The sequence below is a fragment of the Rhinoraja longicauda genome, chromosome 1 (genome assembly GCF_053455715.1).
Source record: "Rhinoraja longicauda isolate Sanriku21f chromosome 1, sRhiLon1.1, whole genome shotgun sequence".
Taxonomy (NCBI): Eukaryota; Metazoa; Chordata; class Chondrichthyes; order Rajiformes; family Arhynchobatidae; genus Rhinoraja; species Rhinoraja longicauda.
This window is the reverse complement of record NC_135953.1, coordinates 21,106,373-21,127,407: the sequence shown is the minus strand read 5'-3', so window position 1 is coordinate 21,127,407 and position 21,035 is coordinate 21,106,373. Positions and strand designations below refer to the sequence as shown.

At 42.1% G+C, this 21,035-nt stretch overlaps 1 protein-coding gene across 8 annotated transcripts in view; it reads right to left on the bottom strand.

The window, feature by feature from the left end:
• nsd2 (nuclear receptor binding SET domain protein 2) overlaps window positions 1-21,035 on the bottom strand; it is a 110,387-nt gene that overhangs the window by 83,219 nt on the left and 6,133 nt on the right. For 7 of the 8 annotated variants that reach the window (XM_078415346.1, XM_078415250.1, XM_078415435.1 and 4 more), the window contains 2 exons: window positions 20,195-20,892; window positions 2,103-2,274 (listed from right to left, as the gene is read on the bottom strand). In XM_078415346.1, coding sequence (XP_078271472.1) covers window positions 2,103-2,274; window positions 20,195-20,863 — 841 coding nt within the window. In that variant the 5' untranslated portion in view covers window positions 20,864-20,892. The remainder of the gene's footprint in view (window positions 1-2,102; window positions 2,275-20,194; window positions 20,893-21,035) is intronic. The other variant, XM_078415730.1, reaches the window with a different exon arrangement.

The following is a 21,035-nucleotide window of genomic DNA, read 5'->3' as shown; positions in this document are numbered from 1 at the left end:
AAGTCTGGCCAGACCGCTACCACGTCACTTTAGCCTCCATAATGTTTGCGAATTTCTTGTTTTAAGTTTTAAACTTGTTTTAAGTTGCAAGGGTGAAAGCAAAGGTCTATTGAGTGCAGCAGATGGCCCTTGACGTCAGCAGCTTTTAGGGAATCCCAAAATTGTGAACATAAACCGAGCACAGCATGGCACGGCCACCGCTGAACCACACTCGTTCACATGGGACACTCGAGAGCTATGGCTAATTGATGGACTTCAGTTACAGTCCAACGAGAGGAAGATGTGTGCTTCTAAAGAGAGATTACAAGATGTTCCCACTGCCCGCCACCCACCTAAAGTCGACAGTGTCACGCTTGCTTCATGTATATAAGCCTGGTGCTTGCAGAGTATTGTGCATGGTACTCACAACATTTAGAAGCACGTAAAACTAAAATTTAAAAAAGGCATTTGAAGATACCAGAAGATAGTTTTGTTTAATCAATTTATTTACCGTCAGGACAGTTGACAGGTAGATTGTAGGCGACAGTTTGACAGTCAAGTAAGCGTGCTTTAATTTTGCGATGTTTCCGAAGACGGTGTAATCTCTTAGCCAGGTGCTAGTTTCACAAAAAAAGTAACTTGTAACGACCTGACTCGTCATTGTCGTGGTCATTGTCGTAGGGTAAAAAAAATGTCGGCGATCTGCTACGACTTTGACAGTGGCCGGCAGTCGTCTTATAAATCGCGTAACTGGGACAGGCCCTTTAGTGGTAGACCCAATTGCAGTGAATCAGTCTTCCCACTGCATAATTAGATGAAAACGACAAATCCATTCAATGTCTGACAATTCAGTGGCAGCGAAGGAATCAAGGCATGGCGGAGAGGCAGCTATATATTGTAAACAAATTAAAGCTGCAAGGCGATTCAAAAAGATAATATCTGGTCTACTTGCACTGAGACTGAAGGTGAAAATCCTTGTAAAATCCCACAAGATCAATTGCAGGGAAGGAAATCTGCCATTTTTTCCTAGATGGCAGGAAAATTTCTTTCCTCGATGTAAATTCAGACCTACTGACACAGTGTTGCCTAACCTTTTCTTCAGTTTAGGAGCAATTAGGATAAGCAAGAAATGCTTGTTTTCCCACCATCATTCAACTATTGCAAGAGAATGAAGAACTCAAATTAAGAATCACCAAGAAAATAGTAATGGTGCTTCAAAAGAAATTGGGGACTTTGAGGAAGAGGCAAAGAACAAGCCAACGCGCTTAGAAGATATACGAGCAAGTGGATTAATTATGTACTAAATTGATAGTTGACTGTATGGATCAGACTTATACACTTAGTACTACTTATTACTAGTAGTAAGGTGAAACTATGGACAGGTGGGGTGCATTCCCTATTCTTCCCTATGTGGAGAGCAAGCATCACTTCTAACAATATCAAAACTCACTCAAACTGCATTTGGAAGCTGCATGGAATGCGATCGATTTAGGCAATATTATTTCTGAACAAGCAACTTTGTTGGGATGGTCAATGACGGAGGGAGATAGGGGTAACTACATATATATAACGTCTCGACCAGATACGTCGCCCATTCCTTCTCTCCTGAGATGCTGCCTGACCTGCTGAGTTACTCCAGCATTTTGTGAATAAATACCTTCGATTTGTACCAGCATCTGCAGTTATTTTCTTACACATTTAACAAAAAACTCAAATGGTCATTTGCACAATTCCTTATTCAATTTGCAGCCTTATTGAAGAAGTTTGTTAATAAGAGTATTATAGCAGGAATTTAACGGGGACTAGGATTTTAAAAACTCACGGTATGAAAGATGCAGTAGAAGTAAGTGACAAAACATGAAGAGAAGGGAAAGAATATGCGATGTATGGACCAGACTATGTATGGTAGGAAAGCACACATGCAAATGGACATTTTTGCATCCCTCTCTGGTTGAACAAGCATGTTAATATTTAAAGTGGAACTATTATTTTTCTGATACATTTCTCCAAATCTTAGAAGTCATTCAATTAATTTGACGGAAGTTTAAAATTATTTATCTGGATAAAATAGGTTAAATAAAATTAGCTTCATCAACTCAATATTTAACTTTTTTTTAAAATACCTTTAACTTTTGTGTGGGTGCCCAAGATAGGATCTGAAGAAACCATACAAGCCCACCAAGGATAGCCAGATACTTTGGACCACACCATGTCCCCGACATCATATTTCACTGGGACATCCTTCTCCTTCGTGTCTTCATCTTTCTCGTCTTCGTTCATTTGGTTTTCTTCAGTCTATTGGTAAAAGTAGAGGTGCCAGATTGAACTTCAGAAGTAATTTTTTGAAATAATTATACAATGACAGACGTGTCAGAAAATAAGAATATTTTCAAATTCGAAGTTCAGGTGACAGAAAAGAAAAGCAATAACTTCTAATTACAACTAGTTACTCATAAATTTGTATCATTTTGATATTTCACCCATAACATTGGTTTTATATCTACAATATCACTGAAACATTGAGCAGAATAAAACTAATTTTAATTAGCAAGTTCACAGATCTACCTTGGTGAAATGTAAGTCGTCCAAATGGAAGTATTTAAAAAGGAATTTCGTTCAGATTGCACAGATAAGACAAAGATGAACAGCACGTTATCTGAATGCAGCAGACTTGACTAAGCTCATTGGCTGCTTCGTCCATGTAGCTTTGTAATTTTTTGTCTACTCTGCGAGGCACTTTTTACTTCACACTCTTCCTTTGCTTAAAATTGTGCACAATGATATTTCAATTTGGATCTTCAGAGGTTTAGAAGAAGCATCATCGCAAATTCTATTTAATGCAACGTGTATCTAATCTATAATACTGCTGAATGTATTAATTTTGTGCATCATTATGCTAGTCACTTTCAGATTAAAAAAACACCAAAGGACTGCCAACATTCATGATATTTTCTACATAACTGTCAAGGCAGATCAAAATAAAATTATCTGAAATACATTGAGCTATCTACATACTAAAACTCACGATTGTTTGATTGTTTGTTCTTGAACTACAGCCAAAACAGTACAGGATAGTGCAACAATTTTAGGCCCACCTTACCGTCGTCCCTTTGGTGCTAATGGAAGAAGTTTCATTGAAATCGGGGTTATATTTATAAAGTTATTCACATTTTAAAGTTTAAACCTATCTCCTAGGGAGGGAGAGGGAGGGGGGAAGGAGGATGAAGGGAGGAGGGGAAAGGGGGGGGGGAAGGGCGCTGCACCAATGCAGGAGAGGTTTGGGCCCAATGGGTCCACGGTCTAGTTTTAATATAAAATGCAAGACCAAATGAAAACTGGAGAAAGTCTGAAGAAGGGTCTCGACCCGAAACGTCACCCATTCCTTCTCTCCCGAGATGCTGCCTGACCTGCTGAGTTACTCCAGCATTTTGTGAATAAATACCTTCGATTTGTACCAGCATATGCAGTTATTTTCTTATAATAAATGAAAACTGGAGATCATTGTTGGTAACTTTCTAAACACGTCCCTCCGTTTCTAGACTAATCAGATAATAATATGTTTGGTTCTTTGCCCGAGTACCTCTAGGACTATCCCTTCTCATTCTTTTCCCCAGTTCATCACAGATGACCAAATTCAATGACCTTCGTAGCTTATAGCTGCATATTATGCATCTGGGGAGTACCTTACTCATGATTGCAAGAAAAAGGTTAATTCCCACAGCATGCAGTAATGATGGCAAAGGACCAGCTAATGAGAACATTATCATTATTTCCAAATTAACAACGTGGCACTAAATTTTAAGCCACCCTATCGCTAAATTAGTTTATAAATCCATTATTACTTACCTTTTACTTAAAACAAAACTCAACAAGCTTTGTTTGGCTTTCAGCAAAATCATATTTCATTAATAACATTTTAGCTTGCTAGTTTTAAATGCTAGTTTTTCTTCTCAGGCATACTGACAATACGAGTTTAAGAAACACACTGTGACCCTACTTCAGGCAAATAATTCCCAATTTTCCAGAACTGGCAACAGGTATCTAATTGCTCCTATTCAGCAAAGGAAGACCATTTCTTGCCTTTTTTCAGATGAAATAAAAAGATGGAGAAAAAATCTTCGATTGGTTATGAAAGAATGCATGCACTTGACCAGCACAAATAATAGATTCCATTAAGAAACAAAGCTGAGTGACAGTGAAAAGTGCAATCAAGATCCAAAAAACTGAAAAACGAACAGTGGATTTTCATTCTAGACAACCCCGGGAAAGCATCATCCGTGAATCTAATCCATTAAGCCGCGTAAGAAGTTTTAGATTTCAATGAGATCATTCGATGAACTCGAGAGAATGTTGTGTACAAATCTGATTTGCTGATCCAAAGGAGAATATGTTTATGATAGAAGAAATACAATGAAGGTTTTTTGGATTGATTTCTTGGATGGGACTTTGTCCAATGGAGGGAAGATTAAACAGATAGTGCCTGTACCCTCGAGTTCAAAGAGTGACGGTACTAAATTATACTAAATTCTTACATGCCTTGGCAGGTAGATACAAGGATGAAGCTTTCATTGGCTGCATTGTCCAGAATAGAGGTCCACAGCGTCACAGGGTAGAACCATTCTCTGGAATTGTCTACCCCAGAGGCTAGCAGCAGTTCTGCCATACATTCAAGACAAAGACTAATACATTTTGGGATCTTGTTATTGTAACTTTCCTCAGCTGTTAGGCCAATGGTATGGTCCTCCTGTACAAGGTGGGAAGTCCTTCCAGCTGCAGACGATCCTTAGATCGTCCGAGAGAGTTTTTGATAGAAGGTAAAGTGTGGTGGTCTGAGTCAGAAAGTCGATGAGCGTCCATCAGGAAGGATAAAGGGAGTTTCAAAGGGAGGTTGGATTGTGATCTTATAGAGGTGTACACGATCATGAGGGACATGGACAAAGTGAATGCTCAGTCGTTTTCCCAGGGCAGGATTCTAAAATTAGAGGGCATCGGCTTCAGGCGAGATGGGAGAGATTTATAAGGATCCTTGAAGGCAACTTTTTAATAAAGGATAATCCTTACCCTGAATGCTGCCAGAAGAAGCTATAAAATTGGTTACAATTATGATTTTAAAAGACAGTTGGAAGATATCGATAGGAAGGGTTAGAGGAGTATTGGCCAAATAGGACTGGCCCAGTATGCCAACCTTGTTGTCATGGACAAGATGGGCCAGAAGGGCCTGTTTCCGTGTTCTACAGTACAATGATTAAGGGCGGCACAGTGCCGCAGCTGCTGCTCACAACACCAGAGCCCTGGGTTTTATCTTGACCACGGGTACTGTCCGTATGGAGTTTGCACCTTCTCCCAGTGACAGTGTGGGTTTCCTCCGGGTGCTCCGATTTCCTCCCACATCCCAAAGACGTGCAGGTTTGTAGGTTAATTAGTCTCTGTAAATTGTCGCTGATGTGTAGGGAGTGGGAAAGTGCGACAACAGAGAAATAGTGTGAACAGGTAATCAATGGTCAGTGTGGACCCGGTGGGCTGAAGTGCTTGTTTCCATGCTGTATCTATAAACCAAACTAGACACTATGGATGGTAATAAGAAGCAAAATTAAAACAAAATAAAAGATCAGATATTCTTTTGAATGATGGAGCACGAGGTATGACCTACAGCAGCTTCAACTGATTGATGTTTCCACATATGCACATCATTGACCTAAAGATTTTATCTGTACAACCACGTAATTTTTAAAACTTAAGAAAAACTGCTGTTAAGCTAGCAACTTAACTAGCAACGTAAATTGATATATTACACACATTGCTCATGTACATTTTCACGATTTTGGAGGTCATTACCCCACAAAAAGAGCCAAATTGGACAACTAGAACACATTAATTTTGTGGTTTATAAAAATTGATTCTCTTTCTATACCTAGAGCAAACTATAAATAGCTAAATGCCACATTTGCTAAAATACTACATTTGCTTTAGTTGACTGCGGATGAACACAATCCATTTGAATTACACATCTAAACATTTGAGTCCCTCTTCCATAAACAAAAACAGCCCATGACTTTTTCCAGAAATCTCATGTCTCAATCCTAGTGCAATCATAATAAAAGCAAGATGACAAATAACGACAATCAGTTTTTGCTGCTGATAAAAATGTAACCAAGTTCCAAAACTCAAAAGTGCTGCTGTAAACAGTAATTAAGAAATCAACACTTCCTCCCCCCTCCCCAAGAGCAAGGAAAGAAAAAAAAATCACACACATTAATTGAAAGAGAAAATTCTAGAGAAGCAAATACTGCTGTTGATATTCAAAACTAAGATTTAATAACCTACTTCTATTGATTACCAGAGTCATTGATACATTTTCCCTCAATTTTTCATTACATTCTCTAAATGCAGTGATAATATAGTACTCTCTGATCTTACTGGAACTCATTATTTAATTAAAGCATATTTCATTTTCCTCAATTAAATGAACGCTTAACAGAATTGTAGTCTTGAGCAATCACCCATGTTGTCATGCATACTAGTGAACATTTAACTGGACGATTTAAGTAATCTCCATTATTGAAGCAGCTGGAATCAAGTGATTTCACTTCATACATTATAAAATTATTCAGTTCTACTAACGGCTGAAGAGTACTGCTAGTTTTAGGAAAAATAAACTGGAAAAGGATAATCAGCATAGCATCAATGGTAGAAACATGAATGATCAAAGAAAGTGCAATTAGTATGGATCACGATAAATGTTTCCAACCTCACAAATTCCAATAGCCTGTCAATAAGAGTAAATGCTAAGATTAATCAGGAAGACTAATCTGACGCAGTGTGGCCTTTGTTCAAAGGGTCACATCATGCTTCATCGTTAAGATGATTAGAAGGGATTAACACTGCGGGGAAAAAAAAGTTCCGTGATTGTTTAAAGTGATTGGAAAAATCCCCAATTAGTTATTCCCATACAAAATGAAGCATTGTTAATTTTGAGTAACAGTGCATTTCATCTTTGAAGATAAAGCCTCAAAAGAAAATTCAATTTCCCTCCAATGTAATGAAGAACTTTTCTAAATGAATGATCACATGAAGTTCTATTCTGTTTGATTAATCCTACCCAAATATTAATATAATTCAGGCAAAGGCCGCAGCAGACCAGTTCTAAAATCAAAAATAGAAGTTTGACCTGACAGAATTCAAAACTCATTGAAGCTAGCAAATTGAGCACAGACCAAGAAATTGAACATGGGGCCTTATTTGTTCAAGAAGTTCATTTGAAGTAAAGAGAAGTCTGAAGGTATTTAAAGTCATAATACATTATAAAAACCAATGCCGAAACTCGTAATCTGAAATATAACGGAAAATTCTGGAAATACTCAGCAGTTGAAATACTTGCATCTGTTGAAAGAGTTGCCATTTTATGTCAAAATCTCTTTATCAGAACTCTTTTTTTCTAGTTTTCACAGGGTCTTCAATATGAAGGGTTAATTCTTGTTTCTCTTTTCACAGAAGCTCCTGACCCGTTGAGTATTTTGATCAATATGTGTTGTTGAAACGGACTCTTCGGCCCACTGAGTCCACGCAGACCACCGATCACGCGTTCTCACGATATCTGTCATCCTCCTTTCTCATCCACTCCCGATACACTAGGGCAATTTACAGAGGCCAATTAACATATAATCTTTGGGAGGAAACCAAGCACCCGGAGGAAATCCACACTGTCTCAGGGAGAACCTGCAAATTCCACACGGAGAGCACCCGAGATCAAGATCAAACTTGGATCTCTAGTGCTAAGAGCCAGCAGCTACACTAGTTGCATTGTAGGAATAATTTCTCGATAGTCCATTCCAGTCATAACAGGTACAAGACAATTGTACTATTCAAGAGAAAAAAGACTGGCCACCAAAAAAACAGGACCATCTCCCAGCCATTTTGTAATTAGCAGCACGGTGCCACAGCTGGTAGAGCTGCTGCCTCGCATCGTGGACTCGATAAATCCAGTCTTTCAAAACAAAGGAGAGAAATCCACAGGAAAGAGCAATGTGCCATTTTGTTCTATTTTTTTTTAAGCATTAAACTTTTAACTTTGATTAACGAAAATATAATCTGATTTATGCAGCTTCATTGAAATGAGGGACCATTTGAGGCTTGACATGCTCAATGCAGAGTTTCAAAAGGCTGCACTATTAAAACTTGAACGTGTCAATTTTATTTTTAGCCATGGAATCGTCCATGTCCAATTGAATTTAACCCTTTCTGATAGTTCCAAAGAATAAGCATCGCTTGTCAAAGCTATTTCTTGCTGATCCAAAGCCACATTTAACGAGATGATACAGTGATATGGGGTATAAAATGGGCGAAACAAGTGGCTGCAAAAAGCATTTAGAATAACTCGGACTTCAAGAAGATATTCAAATTCAATAAGGCAAAGAAAGTGCAAGAATTCAAAAAGGCAATGATGGAAATATGTTTCCTGCAAACTACCATACACAATTCAAAAGCTGTAGCGATAAATCATTGGCAATTGAAAGGCCAATGGGAACTTTTAATTTTTTTTAAAACCTCTTGCCAGAGAAACCATTTATATAATTGCAATTTTGCTATTCAAGTCAAGTAAAAAAGGAAAAGTTTTTTTTTGAAATCCTTACATTTCATCTTGATTTGTTACAACAATGTTCTCACAACCTTAAACACCTAATGCAAGGCTTCACAACATGTTTAGAATGCTTTAACACAATTATGGGCAATATATAAGAGTAAACCCAGAGCCAAAAACGACAATTTGTATTTGTTTAATAATTTTGATATCAAAACCACTCCATGATCAAATACCTGGGAAAAAAAGGGTTTCAGGAAGTGTCCAAAAGGAGCAAGAAGAAACCCAGAGCCGGAGGCTGAAATACCAGCTGCCAAAGTTCAGGTCAAGAACGAGTAGGGTGGAACTGCAGATGCTGGTTTAAACTGAAGATAGACACAAAAAGCTGGAGTAACTCAGCGGGTCAGGCAGCATTTCTGGAGAGAAGAAATAGGTGACGTTTCGAGTCGAGACCCATTTCTTTTCTCCAGAAATGCTGTCTGATCCCGCTGAGTTACTCCAGCTTTCTGTGTCTACCTTACGGCCAAGGAACTGTGGATGCACAGAGCAAAGATACTAGAGGAACAAGATAGACCATTCGACCCTAAAAACCGTAGTACATCATGGCGCCATTTTAGTAGGCAGAAACTTGCAGAAACATTAAAAGAAAAATAACAAAAATCTGTGAATTGATAGATGAGATATATTTTAATGGTATCATCACATACTGTTCCCCCAAAACACTGATTACATTGCGAGAGGCATAACGGATGGCGGGTTATGCCTACTAAAATGACTCCTTTGCGTACTACACTTCAGTATAGGCGATTTCAACGGAGTGGTCCATCTTGTTCCTCTAGTATCTTTGGCACAGAGTTAGTACTGGTGGAAGTTAGAAATGTAGCAGAGTATTTAGCAAATATACAGAGAAATATGTATCTGAGCAGATAGACATGAAATACATCAGTTCAGACAGTGCAGCATTCATCCAAAACTGTAGTCAGTTTTCTGCAGTCAATATCATCTGTATATAATCGAAATATTACTAAAACTCAGGTCTTGTATGTATGTCTGTGTGTATGTAAATATATATATATATATATACACACACACGCATAGGAGGGAGATTGCGACTGGGGAGGGGGAAAGCGGGGTTGGTGGTGAGGGAAGAGAGTGGGGGAAAGGGGGGTGGTGGGGTGGGGGAGAGTAAGAGTGGGGTTGGGGAGGAGAGAATGGGGGGAAGAAGAGAATGGGGGGTGGGGGGAGAAGGTGGGGAAAAGGGGGGACGTGGGGAAAGGGGAGGTGGGGGAGAGTTAGAGTGGGGGTGGGGGAGAAGAGAGTGGCCTCCTCAGTCACACCCTCTCCCCTTCCTTGTCCCCCTCTACGAGGAATGGGTCCACTTTGTCTAGTATATATTATTATATTACTAAACTCAGATCTTGTGTGTGTATAGATATATATATTTGTGTATATATATCTATCTATCTAATCTTACTAAAACTCTGACTTGTATGTATATTTGTAACAGTGATTCCGGCTGATTTCTGCAAAACGGTGAGGCGTAGCGCCACAATCTTTGCACCGCCTTAATCACACCGCTGGACGCTTGCCGAAAATGATATTTTTATTTAATTCGGTCGTATAGTTTTTAAGTTACAGAGGTTTAAAAGTCAAAAGAAAAATCTCTCATTTTTTCGGCTGATTTTCGGCAAAAACGGTGAACCGTAGCGCCACGATTTTTGCACCGCCTTAATCACGACGCTGAACGCTGGTGGAAAATGATGTTTTTATTTGATTCGGTCGTATATTTTTTAAGTTACAGAGGTTTTAGTAAAAAAAAAAAATTCCAGCCGTTTTTTCCATGGCCTTCAGCGTGTGACGTCAAAATGCCCATGCACCCCCCTCCTTCTGATTTATTGAAGGCTTTCAGCGTGGCGCTGCTGTGTTTCTGTGCCCCTCTCTCCCCTTGCTTCTCTCCTCTCTCCCACACCCGGGAGATCCTCTCCCCGCTATCCACCACCCCCCCCAGGACCTTTCACTGATGCGCTCCCCCCCCCCCCCCCCCCCCGGACCTTTCACTGATGCTCCCCCCCCGGACCTGTTGGTGCTGGGGGCAAGAGAGAGTAGGGGAAAGGGGGGGTGGGGGAGAGTAAGAGTGTGCCTGGGGGAGAGAGAATGGTGGCGGGGTCTGAGAATGGGGACTGGGGAGGGGGACAACAGGGGTCGTCCGGAGGGGGCTTGGTGGTGGGGGAGATAGGGGTACTGGGAAAAGGGGAGGTCGTGGGGAAAGGGGGGGGTGTGGGGAGAGTAAGATTGGGGTTGGGGGAGGAGAGAATGGGGGGTGTGGGAATGGGCCCAACGGGCCCTCTTCGCTAGTTATACTACTAAAACTCAGATCTTGTGTACATATTTTTTTGTGGTTTGGCCTGATATATTCGTAACAGCGATTGCAGCAAAACGGCGAACCGTAGCGCGACGGTTTTCGCACCGCCTCAATCGCCAATTTCGCGCTCGCTCGGCCGTGATATTTTCATTTAATTTGGTCGCGTGTTTTTTAAGTTACAGAGGTTTTAAAGCGCTGCCCCCCCCCTTTTTCAGGGGGGCGCTGCGGTGCAGATTTAGTTTTCAGCTTGTGACGGCTACATTGTTTCGAAAAGTTTCCAGAAAAGCGCTGATTGTTTTGTTATTGCAAGTCAAGTCAAGTCAATTATATTTGTGTAGCACATTTAAAAACAACCCATGTTGACCAAAGTGCTGCACATCTGATTAGGGAAGAAAAAAAAAAGAAAGTTATAGTGGTCACTTGACATACACAGATCAGGAGGACGGGCCCAACGGGCACACTTGGAGAGTAAGAGTGGGGCTGGGGGAGGAGAGAATGGGGGGTGTGGGGACGGGCCCAACGGGCCCGCTTTGCTAGTGTATATATATATTTGTATGTATATATATTTGTATGTATATATATATATCTGTCTGAAAATGTGGACCTACAGCCAAAACGGTAAACCATAGCGCCACAAATTTTGTGCCACCTTAATCACCACTCTCCTGCCGACTATTTAAAACAAATTTTATTCAAATTGGCTGCATATTTTTTAGGTTAGAGATTTTAAAGTTTAAAACTCTAATTTCTAAACACATTTTTCAAAGTGCTGTGCGTATGACGTCACCATAGCACACGCATGGCCTCTCTCTTCACTCAAACAAGATGGACGCGTTAGCGGAGCCGTCCGCCCGCAATCAGGGGCTCCTCTCTCCCCTCGCTTCTCCCCTCTCCCAGACCCACCGCTGGCGGCCTCGAGTAGACCCACCTCCGCTGCCCGCCTCTCCAGTAGTCCGGCGCTCCCTCCTCCTCCCTGCACGCTCGGTAAGTGCCTTTCGCCACCAACGGCTCCACGGAGGGGTGGACGTGGGGGCTGAGTGGGTGGAAGTAGGAGGGGGTGTGAGGGTGGGGGGAGGTGGGGAAAGGGGGAGAGTAAGAGTGGGGCTGGCGGAGGAGAGAATGGGGGTGAGGGAGGAGAGAGTGGGGGAAAGGGGGGGTGGGGAGAGAGTGGGGGTGGGAGGGAGAGTGGGACTGGGGAGGGGGACAGCAGGGGAGGGGGGTGGTGGTGAGGGGAGAGTGGGGGCAGCGGAGGTGGGACTACTCGAGGCGGGCGGCGGGTCTCGGAGAGTGGGGAGGGGAGAGAGGCACGGCGGGAGGTACGCACAACATGGCCGAGCGTGAGGAGGAGAAGAGCGGACGCCATCTTTCTGAAGTCGCGACGGGGCCGTCGGTGGCAGCGGCCCTCGTCGACGCCGCCATCGGTGGAAGCGGCCGCTGAAGGAGGAGAAGCTGCCCACTTGTGTGCGATAACGGTGCGGAGTGCTGGGCCCAGGCAGGAGGTGGGACTCGAGGACGCTGTGGGTTGAAGGGAAGAATGAGTGGACCATCAGTCTGACCATCTCCTTCCTGCTCAGGAGTGTCCCCCGGGTGTGAGAGTGAGGGGAGAGAGGCGAGAGAGGGGAGCCCCTGATTGCGGGCGGGCGGCTCCGCTAACGGCGTCCATCTTGTTTGTGCGAGTAAGGAGAGAGGCCGTGCCATAGGCTGTAGGCCGTGACTTCATATGCACAGCACTTTGAAAAAATGTGTTTAGAAATTAGATTTTTAAACTTTAAAATGTCTCTAACTTAAAAGATATACAACAATTTAAATAAAACTTGTTATAAACAGTCGCCAGGACAGTGGTGATTAAGGTGGCGTTAAAATTGTTGCGCTATGGTTTACCGTTTTGGCTGCAGGTCTACGTGTCTCTCAGAGAGATATACATACATACAAATATATTTATGTATATAAATATCATCTCTCACAGTCGCACGGGTCCCATTGTGACGTCACACACTGAAGACCTTCAAGAAATCGGTTAGAAATGAACTGTTTTAACTTTAAAACCTCTCCAACTTACAAAAATATACGACCTATTTAAATAAAACTTGTTAGAAACAGTCGCCGCGAGAGTGGTGATTAAGGTGGTGCAAAAAGTGTGGCGTTATGGTTTACCGTTTTGGCAAAATCACAGAAAAACATATATTTACATACGGATAAATATATATATATATATATATATATAGCTTTAGTAGTAGTATAAAGTGGGCCCATTCTTCGTAGGGGGGGGGGGGGGGGCAGGGAAGGAGAGAGGGTGTGACCGAGGAGGCCACTCTCTCCTCCCTCACCCTCACTCTAACTCTCCCCCACCTCCACTTTCCCCACGACCCCTTTTCCCCACTCTCTCCTCCCCCCACCCATCCATTCTCTCCTCCCCCACCACCCCCATTTCCCCCAATCTCTCTTCCCCCCCACCCAGCCCCACTCTTACTCTCCTCCACCCTCCCTTTCCCCACCAACCCCCTTTCCCCCACTCTCTCGTCCCACCACCACCAAACCCCTCCCCCCCACCCCCGCTGTCCCCCTCCCCAGTCCCACTCTCCCTCCCACCCCCACTCTCTCCTCCTCCCACCCTCCCCGCTCCCCCTACTCTTACTCTCCCGGAGCGGCGGACTGCTGAAGACGGGCAGCGCGGCGGCGGCTGGGGCCTAGCCGAGCTGGGATTACTCACGGCGGGTGTGGAGGATAGGGGAGAGAGAAGCGAGGGGAGGAGAGAAGCGATGGGAGAGAGGAGCCCCTGATTGCGGGCGGGCGGCTCCGCTAACGGCGTTCATCTTGTTTGTGCGAGCGAAGAGAGAGTCTGTGCGTGCCGTATGGTGATGTCATATGCACAGCAGCCCTTGGAAAAATGTGTTTAGAAATGAGATTTTTGAACTTTAAAATGTCTCTAACTTAAAAAATATAAGACCAATTTAAATGAAACTTGTTATAAAGAGTCACCGCGAGAGTGGTGATTAAGGTGACGCAAAAAATGCAGCGCTATGGTTTACCGTTTTGGCTGCAGGTCCACATGTCACATGTCTCTCAGAGAGATATACACACAAATATACACATAAGATCTGAGTTTTAAAATCGTGCAGCTCAGGTCACCATAGATCAAACTGTGTTTAACAGTATTTTCTGGGGGTTTTTGCCAGACTTCTAGCATCTCCAGTACATTTCCATTACAAGGCAATTTTTCTAAAACTGAAACTGAACACATGACAGCCACCTGGACTTAACACTGAGTACAACAAGTTCAAATCAACATTATTTCAGATTCTCAGTTCAGATATCCTTTGGTAAATTCAGAAACGTTCAACTTCTTCCATTTATACTTCCTTCATTCCAGTCTTGTTTTTTTTTCCAAAACAGTATTTTTGCCCTGTACAATCATTCTCTTTACATGTTTTCTGGTCTTCAGTCCTACTACAGACAAATCCATGCACCCTGCTCTTTCTTACCCCTTTTCACTGCATCTAGAATTGTTTTCTAACGAAAAAATATTAATCTAAAACTGTAACTGATTCTCTCTTCTAGCATCTGCAGTCTCTACTTATGACTCCAGGACCTCCTGCGTTGTAATCACAGGATAAGTACACTTGCCGATGCTAGTGCGGCAAGACAAAGATGGTTTAATTTAATTCATGGCTAAGGAGCTGGTGCCGGAGGGAGGGCTTGAGATGTGTGCCACAGGCATGTGAGTGAGGTTAAAAAAAAAGAGGAAAAGCGCCGAGTACAATGGAGGTCAAAAAAATTGGGGCATTTTTGAAAATATACACATAAAATTACCAGTTTCAAGCCTCTTTTAGTGCATTTCAAAATGAAAACGGACATTACAAAATAATGTGAATATGTCACTGTATACTAATAACATTTTGAAGTAAATTCGCACATTAATTGATAATCAGCCCAAAAAGGTGGTAATTGACTTTTCTGCTGTGTTTTATATTTTAACCCTGTCTTAATTAATTTTGTTATATAATCTTGCACTTAAATTTAATATTTACTCATTACAGTTCCACCATTGATTTTCTGGCACGCTTGGTTCCAGAGCTTTGCTGGTTTATCCAGTTGGCCAAGGAAGTGTGGATAGATGTTCTGGCTCCAGTTGGGCTGGAGTTCCAGAGCCCCGGCCGCAGGTTGCAAATTCAACCCACCAATCGGCCGAGATTGGCTGCCTTGCCCAGCCTAGGTGCCACATTTTCGGGTAGACTTCCAGGGCGCCGGGGGATTTCTCGCGGAACCCCTAGTGGCCGAATTGACAAATTGGCCATGGAAGTCCCAATGAGGTTGAGATTGGCTGCCTTGCCCAGCCTAGGTGCCACATTTTCGGGGAGACTTCCGGGGGGGGGGGGGGCTCTCACGGAACCCCGAGCGACCTCCAGTGGAAGCTTAGTGTTCATTACAAGTCTACACATCGTTTCTTTTTCTTTCATTTTTTCGATCCGATTTCTCCATTTATTTGGCAAAGTGAAAAACACGGAAATCATGCAAAAGGCGTGGAAAATGGATTTTAAAAACACGGAAAATTCACTTGCCTAATGCCACTCTTGCATCTCTTTTACCCTTCATATATTTGAAAAAACTTTTGACATCCTCTTTTATATTGTTGCCTAGCGTACCATCATATTTAATCTTTTCTTCCCTTATGGCCTTTTTAGTTGCCTTCTATTGGTTTTTAAAAGCTTCTCAATAATCAATAATCAATGTTTCTGCCTTCTCCTTTGCATTTATGCCATCTTTGAATTCCTTTGACAGTGGCAATAGACAATAGGTGCAGGAGTAGGCCATTCAGCCCTTCGAGCCAGCACCGCCATTCAATGCGATCATGGCTGATCACTCTCAATCAGTACCCCGTTCCTGCCTTCTCCCCATACCCCCTCACTCCGCTATCCTTAAGAGCTCTATCCAGCTCTCTCTTGAAAGCATCCAACGAACTGGCCTCCACTGCCTTCTGAGGCAGAGAATTCCACACCTTCACCACTCTCTGACTGAAAAAGTTCTTCCTCATCTCCGTTCTAAATGGCCTACCCCTTATTCTTAAACTGTGGCCCCTTGTTCTGGACTCCCCCAACATTGGGAACATGTTTCCTGCCTCTAATGTGTCCAATCCCCTAATTATCTTATATGTTTCAATAAGATCCCCCCTCATCCTTCTAAATTCCAGTGTATACAAGCCCAATCGCTCCAGCCTTTCAACATACGGCCTCACTCTCCCCTTAGTATGTTTCTTCCTCTTTGGGATGAAACGGTACCGGCTCAAAGAGCCGAATGGCTTACTCCTGCACCTATTGTCTAATGATCCCGAGTCTTCGAATTACTCCCAGAAATCTTGTCATTCCTGCTAGTCTCCCCTTCAAATCAACTTTACCCAGGTCCTCCGTCATGCCTCTGTAGTTATCTTTACCCATACTTTCGCATTCAGCTTCTCACCCTCAAACTGCAGGTTGAATTCTATATTGTGATCACTGCCGTTGTCAGAGCATGGAAACAGGCTTTATGGCCCAACTCGTCCACGATGACCAACATGCCCTATCTACACTTGTTCCACTAGCCTGCATATGGCCCTTATCCTAAACTTATCCTATTCATGTACCTATGCAAATGTCTTATAAATGTTGTAATAGTACATGCCTTAACTACATCCTCTGGCAGATAATTCTATACAACCACCATGTGTGTAAAAAAGCTGTCCCTGAGATTCCTATTAAATCTTTCCCCCCTCACCATTAACTGATGTCCTCTGGTTCTTGATTCCTCTACTCTGGGTGAGACTGTGCATTTACCATATCTAATTCCCACATGATCTTATACACCTCTATATGATCACGCCTCATCCCCCTGTGCAACATGCTCGTAAATCTTCTCTGCACCCTTTTCAGTTTAATAACATATTGTTCATAACAGGGTGACCAAAACTGAACACAACACTCCAAATACAGCCTCACCAATGTCTTGCACAACTGTAACATGACATCCCAACTTCTATACTCAATATTCTGACTGATGAAGACCAAAGTGCTGAAAGCCTTTTTGACCACCTTTTCTACCCGTGACATCACTCTCTCAAGTAACTATGTACTTGCACTCATGATCCCTCTGCTCTACAACACTCCCCAAAGCCCTGCGATTCACTGTGAAGTTCCTGGCCTGGCTTGACTTCCCAAAATGCAAGACCTCACACTTATCTCCAAGTTATTAAACTCCATTAACCATTTCTCAGCCCACCTGTCCAACTGATTAAGATCCTGCTGTAATTTGAACAGCCTTCTTCAATATCTACGATGTCACTACTTTTGTGTCATCTCCAAATTTGCTGATCATGCCATGTACAATCTCACCCAAATCGTTGCTATAAACCACAAACAGCAAAGGGCACAGCACTGCTCCTCGAGGCATCTCACTAGTCACAAGCGTCCAGTCGGACAAACAACCATTCACCATTACCCCGCTTCCTCCCATGCAGCCAATTCTCTATCCAGCTCTCTCTGGATCCATGCAATGTAATCTTCAAGAGCAGTGTACCAGGCAGATCCTTATCAAATGTCTTGATGAAGTTCCTGTAGATAGTGTCTTTGGTTTTGCCCCCAACCTTTTCAGTACTTCCTCAAAACACAGATTTGTGAGATACGATCTTCCACATACAAACTGTGCTGACTCTCCCTAATCAGCCAGTCTATCCAAATGCATGTATATCATCCCTCAGAATACTCTCCAGTAACCTGCCTACCATAGACGGTTGGCTCACTAGTCTATAGTTCACAGGCTTTTTCTTGCAATCTTTCTAAAATAGAGGCCAAACATTTAATCACCCTCCAGTCTTCCAGCACCTCACCCATTTCTAATGAGTCACATATCTCAGTCAGGGTGCCTATAATTTCTTCTCTAGCTTCCCACAGAGTTCTTGGATATATCCAATCGGAGCCGGAAGATTTATCCACCTTTGTACACCTTAAGACCATCAGAACCTAGAGGCATTGGAGAAAGGAAACATGTTCCCAATGTTGGGGAGTCCAGAATCAGGGGCCACAGTTTAAGAATAAGGGGTAGGCCATTTAGAACAGAGATGAGGAAAAGCTTTTTCAGTCAGAGAGTTGTAAATCTGTGGAATTCTCTGCCTCAGAAGGCAGTGGAGGCCAATTCTCTGGATGCTTTTAAGAGAGAGCTAGATAGAGCTCTTAAAGATAGCAGAGTCAGGGGGTATGGGGAGAAGGCAGGAACGGGGTACTGATTGTGAATGATCAGCCATGATCACATTGAATGGCGGTGCTGGCTCGTAGGGCTGAATGGCCTATTCCTGCACCTATTGTCGATAACCACCTCGATTGAATTCAAGACCCTTCCATTAACTGTCCCAAACTGAAATGCCGCCTTGGGTTTCCTTTACCTTAAGCTCCCTAATCAAGTCAGGTTAATTGCACAACAAATCCAGAATTGCCTTTTCCCTAGAGGATTTGACCACGAGCTGCTGAGAGCCCACCTCGCAGCCATTACACAAATTGCTTCTCTTGGGATCCACTATCAACCTGATTTTCTACTTGCATATTCAAGTTCCCCATTGCCTTTCTTACATGCATGGAACTCATGTTGTGGCCATGACAAAGACTTGGTTGCGAGAGGGATGGGACTAGCAGCTCATTCCAGGGTTTTGATGTTTCAAATATTAGAGAGAAGTAAAAAAGGTGGAGTAGTTGCATTATGCTGCAGGCAGAAATTATATACTGGAAGGTTTATCCATGGAGGCACAACAAGAACGGCATCATCACTCTGAAGTGGTTTTCTTTCCAGCAGGAGACCGAGGATCTGATAAGGAGATAGATTATGGAAACATGCACAAGCAATAGCATTGTCGCGGTGGGTAACTTTAATTCCCACAATATTGACCGGCAAGTGGCTTAGGCCAGAACTTATTAATGCAAATTTGTTCTTGTGAACTAAGCAATCAATAATGAAATCCTATATTTATTTTAAAAAGCTTGTCTTTCCACTTTCAGCAATTTTTACACGTTAAACATGGGCTTCCGCAATCTTAAAATTAATATGAAGTACAAATTAAATCACACCATTTAATCACTTCATATTTTTACCATTGAAAAAGGCATAATTTTGTTTTTTAAACATATTTTACAAAACAAACATGGACCTGTGAAAGGTACTTATTGTGGTCTGAGGAATGCAAATCTACATTAAGATAAACTCAGTGGGAACCACTTAGAATACAACACCCAAAAGAGGACAAGAAATTATATTTGCTGAAAATTTAGGAAAGGCTTACAAAACACCCACACTTTCAGATCGACCAACATAACCACAAACAGCATTAGCCAAACATCCATTAAAGTAGTTATAAATTTCCACAGGTTCCAGGTTTTACAGTCAGTGTTGCAAAAACATGCTGAAACCACCCTTCAGCTTCGGGAGCTGCCTGATTTACTCAACAGTTCCAGCATTTTCTGTCCCCACCTCCCCCCAAATTTTCAGTAACAGCAATATTTTGCCATAGTAGTTTCAACATCATTTTCACATTTAACAGAATGGCAGTAAACCTAATCAGTGTAAATTTGCTTGTGACATTAGCAAGAACATTTCAAATTTGGAATGACAAAAAAAAAAGTGCACGCTTTCCAAAGACTGCATAGGAACTCGGCACCAGATGCCGGAAAGGTAATAACACAACACCAACTACGTTGTCCGTGGTTGAAAGTTTTGTATTTCTAAAAGGCTTCAACGATCTAAGTTTACTGTAGTTGCATGACATTTAAAAGTGAACTTTACTTCAAAGAGTTTTAATGCTACAGTTTGTGCTTCAGTGAACTATTGTTGTTGAAGTAAATTGCAGTTAACATATTAACACTCACATAAAGAAGAATAAATAAATGTTGAATTTATGATATAGGAAAGAGTTCATACTGGAGGATTGAATACCCCATGACATGCCATTGCTTCACTGAAATACATGCTGCCTACAGATACACCAATCTATTTGCTGTGCCAAGCTGCAACTTAGATATGATTAAGAACATTAACGAGTGTAACTAATTTTATGAATTTAATGGTACTATTAAATTAATTATGGAAATAAAGACTGTGGATGTTTGTTCCATAATGTAACAAACATAGAAGTAAAAACTCGTTAATGCGGATAATTTAATACCAGAAATGCTCGAACGGATCATATTTCTAAAAAAAAACAATTATTTGGCTGTAAATTTGTTGTCCACTGAATAACAATAACTACAATTAACCACACTCACCTTTACTAGTTCATCAGGAGAACTGGATGTCTTGGATACAAGTGCCAGCTCAGAAAGACTTTGCTCAAGCAATGCATCATACTTCACACTTTTCTTTCTTTTCCGTTTGTCTTGATTTTTTTCTTGCTCTTCGTCTTGTTGCTCCTGCTGTGCAGGCTCAAAGTCACCTATTTGAAGATCCCCACAAAGTGAAGATTCAAAAAGGGGCTTTCCATTTAAGTAAGTTTTAGTAATTCTCAACTTAATCTCCGGTGAACCACTTTTTTTGGGTGTTGTTTGAGGTGGTGTTTTATTCCCTCTATTTTCTGAAAAGCATTCAATTAGCGAAGCTGCATGTTGAGATGGTGATTCTTCAACTACATTTGGCACGGCAGAATCTCCATTTAACATAAGAGAAGTTAAATCCTTTAATTTGTCCGACGCCCTGCAAGCAGAACTTGCATCGTGTCCATTTAATCGATGTATGACACCATCCTGTAGGGCTGCTGTTAAAGGTGTAACAGCTTTATCAGTCAGTATGGAGAGCTCAGAATCCACTTCACCATTTTGAGCCTTCTTAATACCAAGGATCTCTGGAACCTGTTTCATGGAAATGGGATTAATCAATTCCTGTGCCGTTGGCCGAGAACTCCCCATTACATTCTTCGGAAGTCGGATGGGCTGAGCCATGCTCTCCTGATGTTACCAATTTCAAACAGCTTCAGGTGAACAAAGAGATATAAGCACAGATTATTAAACGGTTTTGTAGCAAACAAAAGCCTTAATGTTGTGGTGTTAATTTGAAAGTGGTTGACGAGCTAGGGCACCAACATATTAAGAACAAGATATGAAGTCGTGGGGA